The sequence below is a fragment of the Beta vulgaris genome, chromosome 7, assembly GCF_026745355.1.
Source record: "Beta vulgaris subsp. vulgaris cultivar EL10 chromosome 7, EL10.2, whole genome shotgun sequence".
NCBI classification, from domain to species: Eukaryota; Viridiplantae; Streptophyta; class Magnoliopsida; order Caryophyllales; family Amaranthaceae; genus Beta; species Beta vulgaris.
The window spans coordinates 43,166,275-43,191,693 of NC_079208.1; the positions used below are offsets into that span (position 1 = coordinate 43,166,275).

At 33.8% G+C, this 25,419-nt stretch overlaps 3 protein-coding genes across 3 annotated transcripts in view; all 3 read right to left on the minus strand.

Annotated features, from left to right (window-relative positions):
* LOC104899526 (small ubiquitin-related modifier 2) overlaps positions 1-25,419 on the minus strand; it is a 40,992-nt gene that overhangs the window by 9,526 nt on the left and 6,047 nt on the right. The window lies entirely within an intron of this gene.
* On the minus strand, positions 6,420-11,014 carry LOC125499396 (uncharacterized). Its single transcript, XM_048648150.2, has 2 exons — positions 6,858-11,014; positions 6,420-6,771 (listed from the first exon to the last, which is right to left on the minus strand). The coding sequence occupies exons 1-2, from the start codon at positions 7,302-7,304 to the stop codon at positions 6,655-6,657; spliced, it is 564 nt and encodes a 187-aa protein (XP_048504107.1). The 5' UTR covers positions 7,305-11,014; the 3' UTR covers positions 6,420-6,654.
* LOC104899528 (uncharacterized) lies at positions 11,205-17,922 on the minus strand. Its single transcript, XM_010686732.4, has 9 exons — positions 17,629-17,922; positions 17,298-17,360; positions 15,043-15,187; positions 14,695-14,946; positions 13,597-14,602; positions 13,200-13,450; positions 13,027-13,100; positions 12,581-12,755; positions 11,205-11,568 (listed from the first exon to the last, which is right to left on the minus strand). The coding sequence occupies exons 2-9, from the start codon at positions 17,345-17,347 to the stop codon at positions 11,536-11,538; spliced, it is 1,986 nt and encodes a 661-aa protein (XP_010685034.2). The 5' UTR covers positions 17,348-17,360; positions 17,629-17,922; the 3' UTR covers positions 11,205-11,535.

Consider the following 25,419-nt stretch of genomic DNA (forward strand, 5'->3'; position numbering starts at 1 on the left):
AATTAGGAATGTGGATGTTACAACGTCTAAAGTTGGAAAAAGTTGAGGGAAAATAAGTAAGAAACTACTCTGCCATCACGCAGAGGTACAAATACTGAAAATGGGATAAAAACCAATAGACAATTATTCGTCAAAGAAATCCATATTTCAAAAGCTTATACCTTTTAAAAGTTTCACTTTATGTACTTATATAGACATTTTGCCCCAATCCTCAAATATTGGCTCTAAAGTTGTGCTTTCAAATTAAAAAGAATAAAAATAAGAAAAGAAAGAGCTTATGCCCAACTCGCACTGAGAAATGATAAAACACTAGTGACTAGTGGTTTCATAACCACTAGCAGGGGCGAAGTAGCAAAAATATAAAGTTGGTGGGTTTGGAAGCAAAGGAAAAAGCTATCATCAAAAGTGTGAAACTGACATGAGGCAAAGTACTGCAAAAAGTTAATAAAAAGACTATTATACAGTTGCACTGTTGTAAAGACTATTACACGAAAAACTGAACATTTGAATATTTAGTAAGAGAAAAATTGAGGAGAGTGAAATTCTTCCTTGTTTTCTTTAATTTATCTGTAGAAAAATTGATTGAAGGGAAACATAACCCGTCGGAGAGAAAATCATTCCATTAGAAAAATTGATTGAAGGAAAACATTTTGGGAGAGAAGTCGAGACGGCTAAATTGATTGAAGGGGATCTTTGCGGGAGATAAATCGAGCGAACTGTGAAGGAGAAATTTTATCATAATTTGGTAAGTTCTTCCCTTTGTGATCTATTATATATGTAAAAATGCAATCAAATTTCGGATTTGTGAAATTGTTCCTTGTTTTCTTTAATTTTTCTTTAGAAATGCATGAAAATTCCTGATGAAATGGAAAAGTTGGACCTAAAAATTGTGGAAGAATAGGAACAAGTAATAGGCTGGAAACTCGAAAATTCATTAAATATGTATGAAAATGCGAAAATGCGAATTGAAGTATGAAATGATCAAATATGTCTGAAAATGCAAAAATTGAGTTGAAAATGTTGAAATTGATGTGAACAATGTGAATTGAAGTTTGAATTGATGTGAAAAAAGTATAATTCTTGTTTCTATTCTTGCACTTTACATATTTGTAAAAAAGGCAGGATAAATTCGAATTTGTGAAATTATAAGTAAGGAAAATGGTTGAAAATCCGAAATATTGGATAAAATAATAGATGTTTAATGTAAATGATTAAATAATATGTTTGAAAATGTGAAAATTGAGGTGAAAATGTGAAATTTGATGTATATAATGTGAATTGCCGTATGAAATGAAGTTTGAATATTCGTTTGGTAGGAATTTGTGTATTGTTTAGGGTAGAAAAGTTTAGTAATTAGATAATGTGAATTGACGCATGATTGTGGATAGTAATTAGATGATGTATACAAATTGAGAGTTAAGAAAAGTGAATACTAAGAATGTTTGTAGTTGAAGAGTATGAAAGTGCAGTGTAAGAATGTTTGTTTCATATTTTTGAAGTTGAAGTTCATGATTATAGTTACTTCAAGATGGGTAATCAAGGATGTTCAAGGAAGCAAAAGAAGGTAAAAAAGATATGTAGTTGGTTTCATATTTATAAATTGGTAAGTGCATGATTGTAATTGAAGTAATTTTGTGTTTATTAGGTTGTTGTTAATGATGGGCAGCCATTGGATGATGATGAAGAGTTGGATGAAGGATTGGTATTGTTATAAACCGGAAATGTTTTTAAATGAATTTGATTAGCAAATTTGCAGAATGTAATATTATATACACTTATAGGGTAGTTCAAGTCAGCATAAAGAAATAAATTATCGATTATACAAGGTAAGGTTGTAGAATATAATAATAGTTTTTAATAGCAGTAGTATAGTAGGATGATATATTGAAATTTGTTTGATTATGTGGTTGTTAGGAAAATAATTTAAGCAAAGGGAGGTGATTGAAAGAAATTCGCGATGTTGTAAAAATCAAGTATGCTATGAATAATAATAAGGTAAGTAGCTTTCGGTTATACATATAAGCGATGTTGTTTATTTTGGCATATAATTTAGATTTTTTTTCATATGTAAGAAAGTATTGTGATATGTCGAGTGGAGTCTTTTGGCAAGGAAGTGAAGGAGTTTGATGACCGGAAGAAAGCTTAGGTGAATGAAATGGGATTTGGAGGTCTATTATTCTTAGTAGGTAAACGGTTGCCAAGAAGCTTTTGTTATTGGTTATGCACACGTGTTGATGTGAAGAACAAGGTTTTTTTTTGGCTTGGGATGGGAAGGAGTACCCCCTAAGTAAGACACAGGTACATTGGGTGTTGGGTATCCCAGTTGAGGAAAATTGTTCCATTGTACGGTGATGGTGAAGACGATGGTAGTGATAGCGAGGTGATGAGATTGTGGGACACGTATGGGTTTACCACTTCTTCTGGAGTTCGAGGGATTAAACATAGTTCAATAAAGGAAATAGTAGAAGGAGTATTGACCTGTAAGGCTGAATTAGAAGGCCTTTTTGATGTTGGCCATGTCCGACAACTTGTCAGAGGATGTCCGTTAATTTACTTCCTGCCGTGGTTGTTGCTGAAGAAGCTAAGGAGTATGATTGGTGTACATTATTGCTTGATCATCTTATGCACTCTATTAAGACCTTTGCGAAATGGTTCTATTTAGATGGGTTTGCTAAAGGTTGTGGTGGTTGCACACTCTTTTTAGCAGTAATAGTTAAATTCATGTGTACTTATTAGTAATTACAATTTGTAGATGTCTTATCTTATCCATGAAGAATTAACGGTGTCGTATTATTACCAAATATTTTACCTTAATCGGTTGAGTCAACCACCTGTTGAGTGAGGAGCTTTTCCAAGGGTCCGGGTGTGGAGTAATATAGAAGTACATAGGGCAAAGAAGGAAGATTGTGTATCGACGGGTGACTATGGCAATATTGGTGCAAGTTGAGTTGGTTGATAGAATTTATAATAGTGAAATGTATTTGTTTATTGTTTTTAAAGCCCGTTTATGTCTATTTGTTTAGTGCATTGATGTTGCTTATGGAGGGTCACATCCTCTTCAGGCAAGAGATGTAATGCCGCCCTTAGCAGTCAATGTATGGTTGTCGCCCGAAATTGAAACAAAAAAGAAGAAGGGTCCATCTACGGCGAGTGAGAGCTTCAGGTGAACCGCAAAATATGACTTATTTTCATAATAAATGTTTATATTTTTTGATAGTAAATGATTGTTATTTCAAGATTGGTTGTATGTGAATTACATACATTCTTATATTGAGTTACAAATTGTGCTGGGGTGCATTAAGATGATGAGCAGGTGCATGAAGATGTTGTGCAGGTGCATAAAGAGGATGTGCATGAACGGGAGTCCGAGGTGCATGAACAAGAGCCTGATGTGGAGGTTCGGGAGCCTGAGGTGGAAGGTAGAAGTGAGCAGGAGGAGGTTAGAAGTGAGCTGGAGGAGCATGAGTGTAGAAGCGAGCATGATGAAGGAAACCTATGGGAACATTGTAATGGTTAGTTTATGGTATTAGTTTTTGCTATTAGTTTATGATATTAGTATATAGTACTAAACAAACATTAGTGTATGAGTTAATGGTATTAGTTTATGAGTTCATGGTAAATTTGTTGCAGATGCTATGTTTGTTGATGGTGTTGTGAGTAGTGTAGTGAAGGATTATGGTTATGGTGATAAGACCAACAAATTAGCAGGTGTGGCTGGGGATGGTGGTGATGTTGTTATTAGTGCTGAACATGGAGGGTGTAATTCCCCGGTCAATGAGTTAAATGTAGTGGATAGTGAAGAAAACAAAGGAGATTGTAGTCGTCGACCAAGGAAGACTAAATGGTCGATCAAAAGGATGGAGGGGTATAGTGAAACATGGCGCCCCATGCAATACAAACAATACAAGGTTAGACTTGCTAAATTTGTTAAAGACAATTATCGAGGCATACATAAGGATGAGATCCTCTTACAGTTCAATGGTAATTATGCATCAGTTTCCACGTGTGCATCCGTTGTGCGACCCCAAGGTTGGGTAGATGACAATGTAAGCTATGTTTTGATGCTAACTCTAATTTGGATAAGAATATGTAGTCGTGTTGATTTTATATTTATATTATAAGCTTAAACAAAGAGGTGATATGTTATTATATTTATATTATAAGCTTATAGAAAGAGGTAATATGTGGATAATATATGATTAGACAATACAAATATTACATATTGTATTAATTACTGATCATAATGATAAATTAAAGTATATACTTATCATGCAAATAAACGATTTGTACGTGTCAACTAGGCTATAATATACTATAATATAAGAACATATTATTAGGTATCCCTTGCAACATAACAAAGTTTTAATTCGTTTTTCAAATATATTCAGAAAACAGGCCACTTTTTTTTAATCTCCTCATTCCATAATAAAATTATTTACAAACTTAGACACCCAACATATGTGAAACGTGTCAAACCCTCGTTAAAAATGAAACATATGTGATTTCACAAATAAAATAATGTATACAATATGTACTATACATAGAGATGTCAATCTTTCATTCTGCTTTAAAATATTGTTTCATTTCTGAAATTTTCTACTGCACACTTTTGGAGATAATTTGTTTGGAGAAGAAATCATATATTATTAGACTAGGCTTTTGTAGATTTTTTTCAAGCCTAGTGGCGTGCATCAGTGGATAAATAGTATAGGCATGCAGGTGGTGTGTCACTTGTTATTGGGAACTGATTTGTGTTGGATTATTTTATTACATTGTGTACTTTACAAACTATCTTATAAAATCAGATTTATAAAACTAAGAGCAAATCACAAACTTCTCCTTCAAAATATTCTCGGCCCACCTACAACTACACAACTCCCTTCAAATTTTTTTAGCCCATATACTTTACGACAAACACATAAATGATGCCCCCAGCCCACTTTAGCCATAAACCTCCGTATGCAACAAAAAATTTCGATACATTGCAACTCCATTGACGAGTTGTTAGGTGGTGGGTTTCCAACAGACATGATCTCCTAGATATGCGGGGAAATCGGTTCAGGTAAAACTACAATGTGCCTACAACTAGCGTTATCAACTCAATTACCGCCAAATAGTGGACGTGTTTATGGTTCCTGCATTTTCATACATAGTAACAACGTCTTTCCTTCAAACTGTCTCCACACGTTATTACAACAATTTAAATCAATGTTGAATAATGACCCTAACACTTCTCGACATGATCGCCTCCTTATAATTGATTCAATTGCTTCTATTTTTCAATGCGATTTTAACAACAACCTTAGGTAGTGTTTGGAAACTTGTATTTCATTTCAAATAATGGAATTGAAATCTGGAATTTAAAGTTTGTATTTCAATTCCTAATCATTGTTTTGTAAAGGGGGTTTGATAGAGGAGAGAGAAATAGAGGTTTAATGGAGAAAGAGAAAAAGTGTGAGTTTACTAAAGGAGAGAGAAATAAATATTAGAAAGAGAATGAGTGAAGTTGGGATATAAATACTCATGGAGTTGGAATATGTATGAGGAGAGAATTTCAAATGACAAGGTAATAGCTTGAATTTCAAATTCTACTAATATAGGCTTTTGATAAGAATTTGGACAAATTCCATAATTTCAAATTCCATCCCATCCAAACAATAGATTTCATCCAAATCCAGGATTTGAAATGAAATCTTGCTATCCAAACATAGCATTAGGGAGATGTCTGCAAGGTCAAAACTCCTCTTCACCATATCAAGCAAACTAAAACAAATAGCACATACATATAATGTTGCTATTGTTGTGACGAATGATGTACGTGATGCACAAGATGACCGACTATTCACAACGAACAACATTGCACTATCAAGTTCAAGTCGATATATTACACTAGCATTACGTCTTGCATGGGCAAACTGCATATCTAATCGTTTTTTTTGGGGTTCGAAACAATTGGTGAGGAAAAAATTCGATACTTCAAGACCATTTTCTCACCCTATCTCCCAACTTTAAATTGCAGTTTTGATATAATAACATGTGGGGTTGTTCCTCAATCGGCCTCAATGGTTCAAATCCTAAACCCTAAGCCTAAATGGTTTAAAATCTTTTTTTTCACACTTTAATGTTGTCTTCCCTATTATGTTCATTTTATGTACCAAAATGTATGCTATTATGTTGTTATCCCTATTATTTTGTTGTCTTTCCTATTATTTTCTTTCCCTTTGCTTCAATTTATATGTTGTTTTCCATATTTTGTTCATTTTCTTTAATAATTATATGTTGTTTTCCATATTTTGTTCATTATCTTTAACAATTATTTTTCCATGTTATGTTCAATTTCTTTAACAATTTTTTTCCATGTTATGTTCAATAATTTCTTTAACAAGTTATTTAGCTTATAGTATGTTTACCCTATTATTATATTTCCAACAATGACTACAATTCAAAAAGAAACACCAATTGCAAATTGCAAACATGTTCCTTTCACACAATGACTATCCAAAACGATTACAAAAACGATTTTCCTTAACAAGTTGCGAATTGGCCATTAAGTAGATATTGGGCCCAACATATTGAAGACACATGTTCCTTTCACACAATGACTATCCAAATACAACTCCATAGTTCATTGAGGCCACTTGTTTCATATAAACATCACAAACTCCATAACTGTTGCCCACCAGATTGAGGCCAAATGTTCAACTGAGGTTCTGCTCCAAAATGCTCGTGAACACCATCACTATCTGATTCTAAGCAATTATCATCACCAACCTACATAAAACGAATTCATAAAGATACAATTAGTTTCAACAATTAAACGAAAGGAACATGTGTTAATAACACGTTGAATATATTACCGGGCCAGCACACAACACTAACTGGTTTTTCTTTGTCTTCCCCTTCTCAACATAAGAGCGAAAACGAACTGATCGAGACCCTTTACGTTTCTTCTTCAGAGGGTCCTTCACAGACCTACTAACTACCTTCATCAATGTACCTTCATCAGCAGGTGACTTACCATTTTCGCAAACAGAACCGGGTGTAACATGGCCAACAATGTTGTTCCCAACAGAAGATGGAGTGCTAGTGGCCTTCCCTTTATTATTCACCAGTGTTGTGGTTGTATTCTTCATTGCAAAATCTTCGTCAATACGAATGTCTAACAATTGTAGTGCTTCTACAACAATACCAATACTCCTATAATGTGCCGCTTTTAAACAAACGGGGTCAAATATAACCATCATCTTATCATAATCCACTACCTCTTCGGTCTTCGACGAATCATGATATGCAACTTTAATCATAGTATGCTTCCGTATAACATCCTTGCGCCAATGAACTAATATGTATTGTTAGGGAATATCTTTGATGTTTAAATTATCGTACAGATTAATTAGGTGCCTACACATTATTCCATGGCTCTCGAACAACTTACATTCACAACATGCCAACAAACTCGACATGTCAATCTTCACTCGATAGCTCCTCCTCTTACATGTAGGTATTTCTTTCTTAGTTTCTTTACTTACAACCCATATCCTATCCCCAAATGTATGCTCCTCAATATTAGAGTCTTATTTTTCAACTTTTTTCCAGTGTACATATAACATCTTTAAACACTCATCTTGAAATTATTTGAACTTACCATTGGTATAAGCTCGTTGAAACACAACCTTAGCTGCAAAATTTGTAGCACGTTGTCTTACATATCGACAACTATTTGCATCTGCAGCTTTCTCAGAATTGGCCCTACTCTCCATCACATTGCAGTATTATTCTGCAATGTCACACAACTTTGTACTCTTATGCACATATCCATTTAAAAAACTATTGATACTTTCTGACCGTTGCATGGTCTTCATGCCAGCCCAAAATAAGTGTCTCAAATATGTAGGAGCCCACATACTTCTTTCTTTGTAAAGACCTACAACAAATATCTTAACAAAACTTCATGTTACACTACCCTATGAAGCCAACAAATATTCAACATGGTCACAAATTTAAAAGAATTTATCCCAAAATGTCGTTACTGAATACATCAAGCCAATAAATACTTTTGATTATTGAACACATATTATGCCATCCCAATATGGTCACTTACTGCATATATTAGAATACCATTGACTTGTGTTTCTTCACTTATACATGCTTCTCTATAATACTTATTGTATGAGAAAGTCATTCTGCCATAAAAATATGACAATGACAGTAATGTATAAACGTTAGTTTTAAAACTTGCCTTCGCAATGTCGTTCAAATTAATACTTTATTCTATTAGACATACATTACCATACTTATAAGTAAAATCAATTTTATTATTAACTAATTTTAACGTAGGAGAATGCGTACCTTCGAGCCATGTATCGCAATCGCATCACACCATTTACGGTCAAATTCTTCTTCCGATACACTGTCATACGTAGCATCATGCAGATCCACTTTCAACTCTTTATACAACTTATACATACCTAACTTCTTACTTTTTTTTTTTTTTATTGGGAAATTAAGTCAGCCCAAGGGCTAACCCCTACCAAGGCTACTAGCCTTGTAGGAACTACCAGCACATTGGCTGGTAAAGCATGCAAAGCATGCTAAGGAAATACCCCAACATAATGTTAGGGGTAAGGATCGAACCCCTGACCTCAAGGATCAGAGGGGAGTCTCTACCACATGAGCTAGCTCCTCATCCTTATACCTAACTTCTTACTGAACTTTGCAAATATATGCCACAGACACCAACGATGACAAGTTCCTACCATGACATTACCCAAAGCCTTCCGCATGGCGGCATCTTGATCAGTAAGGAAACACTTTGGGGCTTTCCCACACATGCACTTCAACCACGTATTAAACACCCAAGTATATGTTTCCGCATCCTCATGCGATACTAAGGCACATCCAAGTTAAATGGTTTTCCCATGGTGGTTTACCCCTACAAAATTTGCAAAAGTGAGTTCATATTCATTAGTTAAGTACGTTGCATCAGAACAAACAACATCACTGAAATAGTCGTAAGCTGCTCAACTACGTGCATCGACCCACAACACATCTTTCATATGACCTTCCTCATCCAACCGATGCATGTGAAAGAACTTTTGATTATCATCGGTCATTTTATCAAAATAAGCCAACATAGCATTCGCATCACCACCCTTGATTTTCAATCTCTGCTCCTTTGCCACTATGTTACGCAAATCCCTCTCTGTGATCACCATATTCTCCAACCCATTCCTATATGTTTCTATGCTCTTGTGAATCTAAGATATTTTCACACCAGCTGCGTGATCATTAAACAACTTCTGCCTAACTGTGCAACTTACTTCAACCTGTCGGACCTTGCTTATGTGCTTTGCCTTGCTAGGAGTAGATTATGATTTTCATGCTTCAATATAAGTTTCTTAATTTCCCATGAACCATCTTCATTCACACTTGCATACATTACCACTATGCACTAACATTTCTTTGTCTTCCTACTAGAGACTATAACCCCTTTGCTACCAACACATACCCTCTTTCCATCAATTGTTCGTCGATTGTTCGATTAGCCCGCACATTCACACTTCCATGTATAATTCCGCCATCCATTAGATGTGTCTTTGGTATGCTTTCTACTTTTAGTACATGCTTCCCTAAATACACCAAAACCTTCCTGTTTACCATACTTAACAAAGCATTCATCCACTTCTTCCCAAGAACCAAACACCATTCCGACTCTTGGTACAACTCCTTTAGTACTTGATTCATAACTCCCCGAATCTAAGTCCACAACAACATTCTCATTTAAATCTTCATAAAATACCTCGTTCAAGTCAATATTCAACGTTTCTTCGCGTCTATACTGCAATTCAAATAAAAATATTTTTCGAATACTAACTACCTAATTACTGATTTCTACACCGATCACTATTCCAGTTTCCAAATTCTGACATATAGTTACTTGTTATTATACGCACAAACAATTCTATATTAATTGCACAAATAGTATTCCTACTGTTCTCAAAAAAACAATTACACGATTTTCTTTCCTTTAATACATGACATTAATTGCACAAACAACATTTCCCAAACTTTACAAATTATGTACAAATTCTGTTCTCATTTATGCCCATTTTCGCTTTTATTTCCTTTGCTACAAAACATTCAAATTAAATGCATCATCACTCTGACAATCATACATCTCATTTATTGCATAAATACATTTAATTCAACTGAACACCACAAAAAACTCATAAATATTATTATTTTCATTAAATACCACCTAATCATATTTAACTACTTTAAAACTTACCTCATAACCATTCTTCAGTGGCGTTGTGAAGGTCGAAATTTCGTCATTTTCGCCATTTTTCTCTCGTGCTTCCCACGTGGCGTATTGTAATGGAATAATTTTCTTGTCTAGGGTTTATGAAGATGTTACACAACAACTATGTTCTTCATTTTCAATTTTAATAATACACCTTTTAACTTTTCATACATAATCTTTTCACTTCTACTTCAACACGTACCATCCGTACAACAACAAGTTTATTTTGATCAGCAACCTAACGAATAATAGTCTTTTTATTAACTTTTTGCAGTACTATGCCTCATGTCGGTTTCACACTTTTGATGATAGCTTTTTCCTTTGCTTCCAAACCCGCCAACTTTATATTTTTGCTACTTAGCCCCTGCTAGAGGTTATGGAACCACTAGTCACTAGTGTTTTATCATTTCTCAACTGGCACTATTGTCTTTGATTTTATACCAATATGTGAGGCGTCATGTGTGCATATTCTTTTTATACTAATTGGGCTAATAATTGTAAAGTGTCTTCAAGAACCTTAAGTCATTCATATGTTTATACTTTTTTTTTAACAACCAGGATATCCATCGCTGATAGCAATGACTAACCCCCTCTCCCCGGGTGCTCCACTTAAGGGTAAAAGGCTGGGCAAAAATCACTTTCCATTCCCAAAGGTTGAGGATCGAACCCCCGACCAATTGGTTAAGGGACAAAATGAGCAACCACTATGCCAAGACCACTTAGTTATGTGTATAAACTTTAAAGGTCCTTATTTTCCATTGCTGCCTGTATGCTATAGGGAGGAGTACTACAGAGTTATATGCTTAGGAAGATGATAAAATATTCAAATATTTCGGTGGAAATATAAGTCAATAGAACTAACCAAAATTTACACTTCTCAAAAACATTTTTTGCCAATGTATTACTAAAACCAGAGTGCAGAATACCAGTTCTCTGATCAACTTTATTACTTACATGTTGAGATACAACCTATAAAATGAGTCAGTCATATAACTTGGAGTAAGTAGAAATTTGCCAAGCACAAAATTTACAAAATTGTGAATTAAAAATGCTAAGATGTACCAGTTACAGATTAGCTCAATGGAAACCAATTATCAGTATCCACAGACACAAAAATGGAATTAGCGGCTAGACAAACTATTAGTGACAATAAACTCGAGTTAGTTCTTGGTAGTTGAGATGCGAGTTTGTCTACATTTGTAATTGTGCTGAAGTGACGACTAATTTGTTGTTCAATCAAGGTGTTTGTGATTTTCTGGGTTTTGCTGTAAGACATAAGGTGTTAGGAAAATGTCAATTACATTTGTGAAGTGGAATCAACAGAAATATGAAAAATACAATTATAATTCACTATATGATGCCAATTTCACTCAATTGAATTATCCAGCATGGTTCTCTAAACTTCATTTAGAGAATTCTTACATAATCTTAATCTTGTGATACTCTTGAAAGTAGAATCAATATGACACCGCAAGTTAAAATTGACGATAATGATTCAAGTCAAGAAACCAAAGTCTGCCCTTCAATCATAGTTGGCCTCTCATTCTTTCGGCCTTTTAAGCAAGAATTGAGTTGATTGATATAAGGTGATGATGTGTGTGCATGAGGATATGAAGAGGCTTAGTTATGGAACTAGGGTATTGTTCTCCATATCATAAGGTCGCTAAAATCTTGAGTTTGTGCATATGTTAAAGTACATATTAATGCATAATGAACAGCATCGTACATAAACAACTTTCCAAAGGATGCATTATCTTCACTTGACTTCACTTATCTGAACTTGTCATATTTATTATTAGCTAGTGTTACTCCGACACCTTCATTTACCTCAAAAACGGGGTGTCGTGTCATGTCGTGTCCGACACGACACTTTACTTCATTTTAAACTAAAAACTTGATTCTCTACAAAATAGCCGAGTCGGACACTTGGACACCCGTATTTGAGTAGACACTCAATCCGTGTCTGAGTAACATAGTTATTAGCCCTATACTTATCTGAACTTACAACTTATTATCCTTATACTTAAGTGAACTAATTTGAACTTATCAGCTCTAAAATTAACTTTGAACTTAACTTATCAGAACTTATTACAATTGTGATTTGAACTTTTAGCAGGTAAACTTTATTGGCCATAAACTAATTTGAATTTATTAGGCCCGAACTTAATTTTATTTAAACTTATTTATACTTATATTTCTTGAAATAAGTGAAAATCAGTGAAGGAAAGAAAGCCTAACTATCATAGATTGATTCTAAAAAAGCACAAGAGCAAATACCTGCTGACAACTTTCCTCAGGAAGGGTTTGGTGAGAACCCTCTAATCCCGATGCCGGAAGTGCTCGCTGAGAACCCTCCAGTCCTGATGCTGGAAGTGCTCGTTGAGAAGCTTCTAATCCTGATGATAATAGTTCAGACATGCGCCTTATGTATTCACTGAGATGGTTGGATGTGCTGCATTTCCAATGAGTTTACATGCAGTTAATATAAGACTGAAGCAGGAAATTCAAAACAGCTTGAAAACCGATAATACTTATGTACACAAACATATAAATGTTGAATATGGGCTATCAGAGAAGTTGGTAAGATGGAAAAGTCAGATAAATATTGAATTTATTTAAGAATACACATCAAATGCTTGGATATTTTTCTGTTAGTTGATCAAACTTCAGTATCATATGTAGGGAAAAGTGAGGAAAAAAATGAAAGAAGAGAAAGAACACACCTAAGCCTATGCCGGTTACATGTATCCAAGAATGCTATTAACCCATACGAAATACTCCGAAGAGAACGAAACACCTGCGAATTGGAGTCATAATCAGACCCTAGCCATTTCCATGATTAAAACTAGACAGAGACTCAACATTATATATATATATAGGCAAGTAATTAGCCTACCTTTGAAAATAGATCTTGCCATAGAGAACTCCACATGGAAACTTCTGTTGTGGTTGGCTTTGCTTTAGATAAATTTGTAGCCAAATGACCAACCTCAGTTGCTCTGTTTACAATGAGCATCACTATCTCTTGAAAAACCTTGTATATGCTACCACAGAAGGAGGCGGCATGATTGGTCACCGTAGAACACATCTGGAGTGGAACACGGCAAAGTTCCCACAAGGAAGCAAATATAGGTCCGAAGAAGGAAACTGCATACCAAAAGAAGTTGAGAAGTCGAAGAATACATAATCGACGTGTTACACTATATCATTATTGTTCAAGCAAATTTTTTTAGTAATAACAGCCTTAGCAAAAGTAATGTAGAAAACACGATTTGATAAGAGTGATACCACACCTATTGTTGTTATGTACGAGAACAGAAGCTGGAATGGTGAGAATAGAAGCACAAATAGGTCAACAACTAGGCCATACATAGATATCAAAGCAAATGACACCAAACTGTACAAATCTGATCCTGCTTCACAGAAAAGAAGCCATACGGGTGAAGTATACTCCATTAGGTCTTGAAGGGGTTCCATTAATGGTTTTGTTAGTAGCAACAGCAACAATTTGAAGACTCGGCCAATTTTGAGAGACCATCGCATTGCCTTCTCGAAATTCTGAATAAACAACATTGTTCCTAAATATCTAACTCGGGAGATCATATTCCAGTCCTCTATCCAGCTGAAGAATGGCCCACAGATATGCGATGCAGTTGCCTTCAACAATGGAACATTCTTATAGAGATCATAGAATCCGATCATGCAAGTAACAAGAGAGATGATTACATAAAGTGTTCTCACTAGAGGTCGCATCCAAGGTCGATACACTTTGCAGAATAAAGGATATGATTGAAGGAAGATAACCCAAGAAGGAAGGCCCGACTCAAGTAAAGTTAGAAGTTTTAGATCAGATGTTATTATTCTTTTGAATGTAAAAGGAAGATCCCTGTCATCAAAGTAGAATTTCAGTAGAGTATCTTCATAGTGCAAAGAATCAATATCTGTATCCTGTTGTCTTCTTGGTGTCTTCTGCTCGGTTTGTTTCTCTCGGAGTAATCTCTCACAGCAATCATCACTTGCGTGATGAATGCATTCTCTGACATCAAAAAAATCATCACTCGACAGCCTCTTGGTGTGCTTTCCATCATTTTTTAATAGCAAATCATTAAAAGAGACTCTTACTTTTCGGGGAGATTGTGAAGGAACTTTATCATTGAGAAACATTAGACATTTCCATAATGATTCAATCTCTGATGATGACCCTAAGAACCATGTTTTGATACAACTAGAAGCCTGGTCAATGCTGTGGAAATCCCACTTCCTCATTGATTTCACTTCAAAAGCCATTGATATATCTGTCTGTTAGCAATAGTTAAAGATGACGAAAACTTTGTGTTAATAAAGAGATAATATGCAACTACACAGCGAAAAGGGTAGGACGATCCATGTACCTGAAGCTCACTGAAGTAGTTGATACCACGTATATCATCCCAACAAACTTCGAACACAATGAACCCATGTAAAGCTACATGTAAATCCACCAAGGAGAAGAAGGATGTTGCTCTCCGTCTTTGAGAATTGACAACAGACACCCACCTATACAATTTCTTCCTCTCATCATTTGATGAAATTGAATTATCTTTGTATCGTGCACTAACACGTCTTAACAAAACCCTAGAGTTTTTGAAGGGTGACGTTCTGTACTGTGTTAATGCAAAAACCACAATGAGTAACATATACTCAGAGTATATACTCTTAGTTAGGCAAGACATAATGGAAAAAGTGGAGCAAGCAATGACCTTAGTGGCGAACAGCTCCCGCAGATGGGTAGATTTTGAGTGATTATTATTCATCCTCCAAGAATGATTATCGACCAAGATCAAGAATTTATGACTATAAGTTGCAAAAAAGAGGTATGCTTGTGAAAGATAAGATTGTACATCCCTGCCAAAGATATTAAAAAGTCGCAGTGACATGATTAATTATCAGTTCTTAATTAATCATTTAAGGTATTCAGAGAAATCTATCATTCCTTCCTATATAGTTTCACAAAACATCTATATCATATTTAGACTAGTTTGACATAAACCATCTAACAATATTATATGTTTCCCTTAGAAACCAAAAGAACCACAACAATCAACTCTGTAAGAAATGAAGAAGATTAAGCACCTAATGACCCATTTGACAAGTGGAACTAAATGGTGGTAATGGTAAAGAAATTATATATAATTTGCAATGAAAATCCTCTAATTATTACCATGTTAATTCCATCCCTAAGGTCTAAACATGTGATATTCTTTACGAATTCCATCTCCCACTTAATACCGCCTCTAAAGAGGTAATGGATTATAATAAGATATATATATAAAAAAAAAACACCAGGTTCGAAGGTGGACAAGCATTACCATATATGGATACTAGAATTTTTTGCACGCGATGCGTGCTTGAATTTTTTTTCGAAACATAAACTCGATTTTCTTCGGCATAAGAGTCAAAATTCGAACATTAGATATACGAAGTATAATTGTTTTTAGTTGCAAAATTTGATTGGTTTATTTCTGTCACTTAAGTCTCTCACCATTCTTTTTGTTTTGTTTTTTTTTTTTACTTTTCAAAGTTAAATTCTATGAACAAAATAGAAATTTTATTGAATTTATATATGATTTCTAATATTATAATTTTTTAGTTGATTTTTGAATTAAGTACAGTACTTCATAAATTGTAAAGAAAGTAGACACTTTGATTTCAAGTCAATTTTTTCATAGGTCGTAGTTTGTAAGTGAATTTTTAAGTTTTTGTAAAGTTTCCTCATTTTAGTGATTTGCATAACGTAATTATGCAATTTTATGATTTTAGTTGACTTGTGAGTGATTGTTATAATTATATTTTTGATATTTTTGTTTGAAGCCCCCTTTGATTTGTAAGTGAATTTGTAATTTAGAATGGGAAGGGGGTAACATAGTCTCTTCATTCGGGGACACCATAGCTTCCCCCTTCCCTTATATAATAGACATATGTTGTACTTTAATTCTTGAATGATATTTTACATAAACCTTTTTACCTTGATAATTAATTGCTATCATATAATAAAAAAAATAGGTCCAAATATATGTGAAAGTTTCATTATATATAGAAAACACTATAAAAAAGTAAATAATTTTTTTCCTTGTCTAACTTCTAAATTCTAATTTCACTACAAATACACCTCTATTTTTTATCATGACCCACCATTGATTGTGAATGGTTTTTGAGAATAGTGATTTGTAAGTAAATTTTTGTAAATGTTTTTGTATGTATTGACGTTCTAGGTTATTAGCTAGTTTTAGTTTGTATGTTAATTTTAAGTTTTAATAAAGTTTCCTGATTATTTGAGTGATTTGCATGATTTTTATAACGTGATTTGACATTCCTTTTGTAATTTAGAAAGGGAAGGGGGGCAAAATAGGCGTTTCAAAAGAGGACACCGTTGCTCCCCCCTTCCCTTATATAATAGAGACGAACATAATACATTATATACAAAATTATATATACTTTTATCATCATTGCCAGTTTACCACAATTTAACCAATTACCAAACGAGCCATCAGTGTGTTCTGGGTATATGATGATGACATGATCACCTGAAATTGGACAATGGTTGATACCACATGCAAAAAGACATTCTTGCTATAGTTTTATTAACATAAAATTACACAAAAGTTTTTTCTCCATGCAAAAGGCTATAATTTTCTTCAATATCTTTTTTAGTATTATTTTGTGATGAATTAAGAACTCTAAGATTCACCCAAAACCTCAATCTTCCAATAAATGTAATTCAATTATACAAATAATCTCATGTAATTCATCATTCATGAGAACAAATTCATAGCTATTTAGACCACTAGCATAGCATAATAATGATAATTCAATTATACAAATATGCAATAATTAAGCTAGTATAAGTGTATAACCATTTACAAATCAAAAATCCAAAAAAATAAATAAAAAACATGTAAACATTCATAAATCATAATGAAGCAGATGATGATGATGATGATAGGAGAGACTTTACCCAATTTGCAGACTTGTCAAAGGGTAGAGATCGCTTACATCATACTCCATTTCTTCTTCTTATCTACACACACCCAGAAAAAATCATACACCAAAACCAAACAAATTCATAATTCACATACTTTTTAATTTTGATAAATTATGAATTGATATGAAAAACTTCTAATATATATATGTGGACCAACAACAATAAGAATAACGAATATCTTGCACATATTATATTCTTATAAACATGTGAAAAAGTGTAAATGTAATCCGTATCTAATAAGAACGCATAATTTTGAAAAAAGTTGGATATCGAAAAGAAATGTTTATTGTTATATTTATTTTACCTGAAATTATGTTGAACAAGTTACTTGCTTTATGATAAAAGAAAAATATAATCTGAGAAACAACATTTGAGAAAATGTATGTTGAGATGTTTGATTGGAGAGAGAAAATGAATGAAGGAAAATGTGTAGCACGAAACTCCAAACAATGACAACATGTTAATGGATATTCTTCCAAACAAAAAAAAAATGTAGAAAAAAAGACCGAAGATTTTGCTGCCCCGCTATTTCTTCTTTAGTTGATAAGCTTCTTAATTTGTGGAATTAAAAATTGTTTTTATTCTTATCAAAATAATTGTTTTTACTAACTCCTATGCGCCTTAATTTGATTAATTGTGTAACACAATTTCGACCAAGTAAACAGTTGAATTAGCTCTTTCTTTCTTCTAAGAATTTGTAGGTCTCGATCTCAGCTTTCCGTAGCCACTTGAATCGTCTCGTTTTGATTCCATATGAGTGAGATATGACCAAAATACTATATGAACCCTGTAGAAGTAGTAATACTCGAATTTAGTGCATCTTTTCAAACTCTTAATTAAATAGGTTATCACTAAATAATTAACATAGACACAAATTTATCTTTTAAACACTAAAAATAATTATCAAGTCATTAAACCGAAATATTCTAAAAGTATAATATTTAACCCATATAACTCAACATACGACACTAAAAGTATTATATTATAGCGAGGGTAAAAAAGTGTATAAATAGACACTTATCAATTTTTCCCACACTTAGATTTTGGTCGTCCTCGATCAAAATACCACTAAACGTAAACTAAATGCAATTTACCAACTAAATGCAAGATCTAATTCGCCACCCTCAAATTTCTCTATTAGAAATAACTAAATTTGACAAGTATAAGACAAGAAACAAAAATATTTTAAGTTAGTCACAAAAACATTGAAAAAACGTTAGTAGGAATGTTATACTCTTAACATTGAAAGTGTCATACTATCAAAACTCATAATACTTCATGGACAAATGATTTTCTTTGCAACTCAAAGATAGCTAGCATGAGTTCACCCTTGTGAATATATCAAGTTCAGTAGATGGACCCTCACAAATATAATTTTAACACTCTACTCTCATGTGTTTAGGGTTAAATAATATTCACTCAAACATGTAACCAAGTCGACTCTAAACGAAGTTTTTTTCTTTAAACTTGACTATCGTCTCAATTCTCCACTTTAAGAGCGACAAGATGCATAAAGATCAAAAGAGTTTATAAAAGTTTGTAACGTGGCTAAGGTTAAAGGGTAGGGATAATATTTAGAAATGTGGAGTTTAAAAAAAAAAACCAAGTTAAAGGGAGCAAAAAATATACATGACTTGTAATGTTTCAGTCACAACAAACTCCATTTATACAATAAACATTAAACTCCAATTCTTTTTCTATTTCATATTATTCACCATATCTAGCACAAGTAATGCAATTTCAACACTTATATGGGTATTTCATAGCATTTTCACCTTTCTATGATTTTCAAATATATATTTTTTTTCCAATAATAATTTTCTCAATTTCATAACCCTTGCTTTTTTTTTTGTCTTTCAATATGTCTCCACTATAAAGCAAACTTACAATACAAACTCAATATAATAACTCCCCTTAGCCAAGCTTGGGTATAATATGTAGGCGGCCACAGGTTTTGTAATGTATGGTTAGCAAATAAACGTGGATTTTCAAGGCTCAAAAGGGTAAAACAAAGGAAAGTATTATATGAAATAAAATATCTGAGGCTAAAAAACAAAAATAAAAAGAACGCCTAAATCATTTCTTCATAGCATTTGTCACAAAAGTCTCAAAGAGTACTAAGTCAAGCTTAAGAGCCACACTTCATTGAGGAACTATCGCACAAGAAAAAAATACAGACTGATTCAGATGTGTCAGTCTAATAGGCTCAAAAACTTATAAGTTTTGATCTATCTATCTAGCCAACTTATCTAAGAGAAACAAGATAGTTTTTCCAATTATATTATGAATCTCTCAAGTTCAACCAATCTTTTTGAATTATATAGACATTACCAAAATCTTTTATTTCAAAAACATATTAGTTCCAAAAACAAGTTAGATTAGAGTTTCTTATCAAACTTACAAAGAGAAATTCCTTAGGAAATTAAGAGGTGAAATTCTAAATAATGCAGACCGATCCTAAACTAATGCAAACAAAAGCACATTATATATATTTTTTGCTTTATTTTGTTTTTATGAATCCACGTGAATACAACCACTATGCAGATGCAAAAATATAATCAAGCTCAAGAAAATTTTCGGCAACACCTCCCCTAAAATGTAACGATCCATAATGATTTTTTTTTTGTATTTCAATCACAACACCCGTAATCCAACAAATATCAATCCAACAGAACTTCATCATCCAGCTCAAAATAACTCCAAAATTCCCCCACACTTAAAACCAACATTGTCCTCAATGTTATAAAATCAAACTAAAAATAAAAGTGGGGAGAAGAGGAGAAAAATAGAACAGGGGAAACAATGAAGGAGGCAACATGGTGTATTTAGAATGCAGAATTATTCTCCATATAGTAACTGGTGTCCTGAAAATTTCAATTGGATGAGGAAAGAGATGAGCAGTGGTTTGCAGCAGCAATGTGTATATACTATAGACTAAGAGATTCAGCAACATCAGTAGAAGAGCATCCTAGATCAACAATACACAGAGTAGTTAGAGTAGTTTATTGTACTGAAGAAAAATAAAATAAAATAGAAAAAATAGAAAATAATAAATCCTTGGGTTGCCTCCAAGCAGCGCCTTTGTTTCTTGTCGTTGGCTCGACAATTGTACATTGCATGCCGCAATCAAACACCCGCTGCAAAGCTATCTCTCGTGCACCCCAAACACAATGTAGTAAAAGCCTTCCTACAAACCAAACTATCATATTAAAGCAAAATTGAACGTGCAAATCGTTTTTAGAACATAAAGACTCTTTCCATTTGGTTTGGTTACAAAAATGCAGCAAGTTTACCAATTCAAACATAGACTTATAAGCCTCATAATTAGGTGCAAAAGATAAACTTAGTGATTTAGATAATGGCATGGATGGTTCAAGAGCATAAGAAAAGTCTTGTTCAGAATAGCTATCATTGACTTCAACTATAGGAGAAAGTGTGGTGTCCTCTTCTATTTCAAGTGGTGAAGGTGAGTCATTCTCAAGCATTTCAATTAAACCATCAAGCTCAATTTGTGAAGTATCTCCCATAGAATTAATTAGAAAATCAGAATTAGGTTTGGTCTCAATACCTAATAGCCGCTCTAAATTCTCAATTTCTACCAATGCAACCTCATTAAAGTAATATAACTTATGCCCGACATCTTCAATTTCTTTAGATTCTTCATAAGGTTTTTCTACAAGTCCATCCAATTTTGTTTCCATATTATTCTCAAAAGAACAAGGTCAAATCTGAGAGTCTTTAGTGTGATAATCCACTAGCCACTGTTCATCATCCTCATCATTGGAATCTTCAAACTCATCCCATATTCTCTTATCGGTTTCTTTGGACTTCTCATGGGTAACCTTAAATTTATTATCCACCTCAATTATACAACTAAAGTCCTTATCAATGTTCAAAATCATGGCATTAGTTTCACCTAAAAAGTAAGTTGGAGGTTTCTCTAAGACTTGTCCATCTAATTTATTCTCTATGCTTCTAAGTGTGGCACACAAGCGTTCAATTTGGAAGTCTAGATGGTGGAGATGGTTCTCAGTTTGTTCATAACTACTAGATTCACGAGAGTGAACTTGCCCTATTTGAAGAGCTAGTTGCTGAACTAAATTTTCCAAAGACTCATGTTGGGTACTAAAACTGGAAACTTGGTTACTAATATTAGCAACTGCAACTTTAAATTCAGTAATTTGTTCAGTTTGCTACTTTAGTTGTCTTTGGATTTTCAGTTCAGAATCATTTTTCGTCCCATATTGTTCACTGTTAAGGGCCATAGTAGTTATTAACTCCCTAGCTTCACCAGGAGTTTTATTCACTAACGTTCCACCACTAGCGATATCTATTAAACATTTCTGATCATCTAACAAACCATGATAAAAACATTCAATTAGAAATTGCTCACTCAGTTGATGTGGTGGACATGAAATGCAAAGCTTACCAAATCTTTTTCAATACTCATGCTATTGTTCATCTTTATCTTGCTCAATACTGCATATTTGTCTCCTTATTAATCTAGTTATGTTAGCAGGTTGGTATTTTTCAAGAAAAGCTCCCCGAAGGCTATCCCAAGAAGTAATGGATCCAACGGAAGATAAAGTAACCAATCTTTAGCTAAATCATGTAAAGTAAAAAGGAAAACACGAAGTTTAATACCATCATCATCTTTACCATTTAACGACAAAGTAGAGCAAGCAAGAGAAAATTCTTATAAATGTCTATGAGCATCTTCCTTATCATACCATATAATTTAGGGAGAATTCCGATAAAACGTGGATCAAGTTTGAATTGTTTCTCTAAGGCGGGAAAAATAATACTCATGGGTGTCTCATATGCATTGAACATATGTTCTTTCAAGCTCTTTTCACCTTCTCCTGCCATTTCACTAGCTAATAGTCACACAGAAAATATAAAAATAAATATTAGATCAAGCAACAAACTAGAATTAAACAAATAACTAGATAAATACTAATACAAAACAATAAATACTAATACAAAACAATAGTCTAAAATAATAAATTATATACAGTCCCCGGTAACGGCGCCAAAATTTGATACGTGTCGCTTCCATAACAAAATTAAATTTATAAATCACTCACTAACTCTAACAAATAGATAGAAAAATAAGGGTCGGACCTACAGAGACTGCGTTATTATCTTAAACTAATTGTTTACTTATATAAATGACTATTATTATTATATAAAGATGGGGGTTTTGAATATCACTTCTATACTAAAATTGTTGAACTGAAATATGAATATATAAATTGGAGGAAATAAATTCGGTTTTAAAATATAACTAAAAAGCTAATAGGTGACACGTAATTTTCTCTTGAGATAAGGTTTAATCATTGAATCATTAAACTAGTCCATAGATTGGTTAACAAATAATCCCTTGAACACAAGAAAATTAGTTGCTTTATCATTCATACTAACTAAACCCAGTGAACGCACGCAAGTTTAGTCCTAATCAAATATATCAATTTGACAATGAAATCATGTATTAAATTAACAAACTTGACCGCTTTAAGAACACCAATCACTTAACTTTAATCAACCCAGAAAGCTGCAACTAAATTAAAATTAACATCACATAAAATTCCAGCAATAATATCAAACAAGAAAGCTTCAACCTAATAATATTACTGTGAATCCAAGCAAACAACCATGAAGAAAACCTTAGGTGATCAATCTAAAATTAACATTCACAAATTATAAACTCAGATAATGAATTTCGTCTGAATACCCAATCAAACTAATCAATTAAGCAAACAAAAAACATAATCTCATAAACCCATAACAAGATTGAAGAACATGTTCCTATTAGTGTAGAACTATTCTAAATTAGACACGAAAACAAAGAAAAGAGATAGAAGAGAGTAGAGAAAACTCATTAGGGACGAATTTTCGTCGTCTACATCTTCGCCGTCCTCTGTCTTCCTTCACACTCCCCTCTCCTCGTCTACTACTTCGTACTATTCCCGCTCCCAATTTTGATGCGTAGACTTAGGGTATATGAACCCCCCTTTTCCTCCTTCGGCTCTTCGTTTCTTTTGTTGTGAATACTTGGGCCTTTAGCCCCTTTTCCTTTGCTGCGTGAGTTCTTCAATGAATCAGGATGCTGCTTGTTAGTTAGTACAAGTGGGCCTACCCCATTTATGTCTCAAATTATAAATGCACTTAACACTAGTGAAAAAAAACGGAAGGGCTGCGGTTAAAACAACCCTAAGGGATGCGTTTTTGGCCAACAACTCTTTCCGTAGCAGCCCTTCACTAAAACTGAAGGGCTTCGTTTTAAAACCGCAGCCCTTCACAAATGGTTGCGGTTTTGACCATAACCACAACCCTTTTGACCCAAAAAAAAATAAAATTTTCTTTTTTGCATTTTTTTACTAAAAAACATATACATCTTTGGATACATAGATTTTTTATTAGTATTCTTATTCCCTAAACTCACATTCAACACAGTCTTGAGTTAACGCAGTCATACCAAAAACAACATCAATTGTACCAAAACAACCAGATTTTTTATTAGTTAGCCACAACTTCTGAATAGCAGACCCATTAAAAGACCTTGGTAAAGAACCATTTAAACCATTATAATTCAATCTCAAATCTTGCAATCCAGGAAGAGTGTCAAAAAAATCAGGAATTTCACCTTCAATGTTAGCATTACTAGCATAAATACTAACCAAACTTGCAGAAATCAGATAATTCAGAAGGAAAAGGCCAAGGAGAAAGCCCCAGATGGAATTGAACTAAAATAAATATGTGAACGAAAATTAAAAAAACGAACGGAAATGAAAAAAAGGAACGAAAATGAAAAAAAAAATGAACGAAAATGAACAAAAATGAAAAAAATGAACGAAAATGAACGAAAATGAAAAAATATGAACGAAAATGAACAAAAATGAAAAAAAGACGAAGGAAAATACAAAAGAGAAAAATTATAAATATGAAATTACATGAACATTCATCAAAACAAAGATAAAAAAATTATAGATCTGAAAAACGAAAAATCACTTGTTGCTGTCGTTGCCGGGGTTCGACGACGAAAAAAATGGCCGGAGTTCGACCCAGAGAAGGACGAATGACGAATGGAGAAGGGCGAATGACGAATGGAGAAGGGCGAATGACGAACGGAGAAGGGACGAACGGAGAAGGACCCGTCAGATATTTTTGTTTGTTTGGTTGTTCAGGAAATTTGATTCCAGAACAATTTAGCCTTCTCGCTTTAGAAACCTCGACTTCTTCTGCCGGAGTTTTGCCGGAGCTCCGACGATGCAAGACTTTTTTGGCGAAAAACTGCGACATTGTTTTCGGAATGGAATCTCGTCGGAGATCTTGCGATGTGCGGGGTCGTAAATCTCTCTCCTCTTTGTTCGACATTGACGATGATGTTGAGGAGGAGGAAGATGACGTCGTTTCGGTGGAATCGAGGTTTTTGAGTAAAGGTACTTGTACTGTTGTTGAGGAGGATGAGATAACAATTGATGAAGGATTTGAAGTTGAAGCTAGGGTTTCTGATTTTGGAAATGTGGATGAGTTTGATCGAGGAAGGTAAGACTATGAAAGAGTTTATAGATCTTGAATTTGAAGGTAATAACAAAAATAGTGGTGGTAATAAAAAGGATTTTAAGGAAATTGCTGGAAGTTTTTGGATTGCTGCTTCTCTATTTAGTAAGACGTTTCAGAAATGGGGGAAGAAGCAGGAGAGAGAGAAGAGGGAGGGTGAGAGGGAAGAGGGAGGGTGAGAGAGACGAGGGAGTTTAAATGGTGAGAAACCCTTAGCCCAGCCATTCTTTTTAAATTAAAGTTATTTAAAAAAAACCCTTAAAGGGCTGCGTTTTAAAAAAAAAACGCAGCCCTTTATTACTTATAGGGCTGCGTTTTTTTAAAAAACGCAACCCTTTATTACTTAAAGGGCTGCAGTCCGCAACCCTTCACTAAAAGGGCTGCGGTTTTCACGTTGACCGCAACCCTTTATTACTTATAGGGTTGTGGTTTTCGGCTAACCGCAACCCTTCACTATTAAGGACTGCGTTTTTCAAAAAACGCAGCCCTTGCATCGCAGCCCTTCCATTTTTTCCGCTAGTGTAAGATATTT

Excerpts from the sequence above, each read along its gene's own strand:
- LOC125499396 (XM_048648150.2), bottom strand. The coding sequence starts at position 7,304 with ATGATTAAAGTTGCATATCATGATTCGTCGAAGACCGAAGAGGTAGTG. Across the intron at positions 6,772-6,857 it reads TAGTGTTGTGTGCTGGCCCG|GTTGGTGATGATAATTGCTT; the intron begins GTAATATATTCA and ends CGTTTTATGTAG.
- LOC104899528 (XM_010686732.4), bottom strand. The coding sequence starts at position 17,347 with ATGGAGTATGATGTAAGCGATCTCTACCCTTTGACAAGTCTGCAAATT. Across the intron at positions 14,603-14,694 it reads ACTACTTCAGTGAGCTTCAG|ACAGATATATCAATGGCTTT; the intron begins GTACATGGATCG and ends TATTGCTAACAG. Across the intron at positions 11,569-12,580 it reads CTGAGGAAAGTTGTCAGCAG|CAAAACCCAGAAAATCACAA; the intron begins GTATTTGCTCTT and ends TATGTCTTACAG.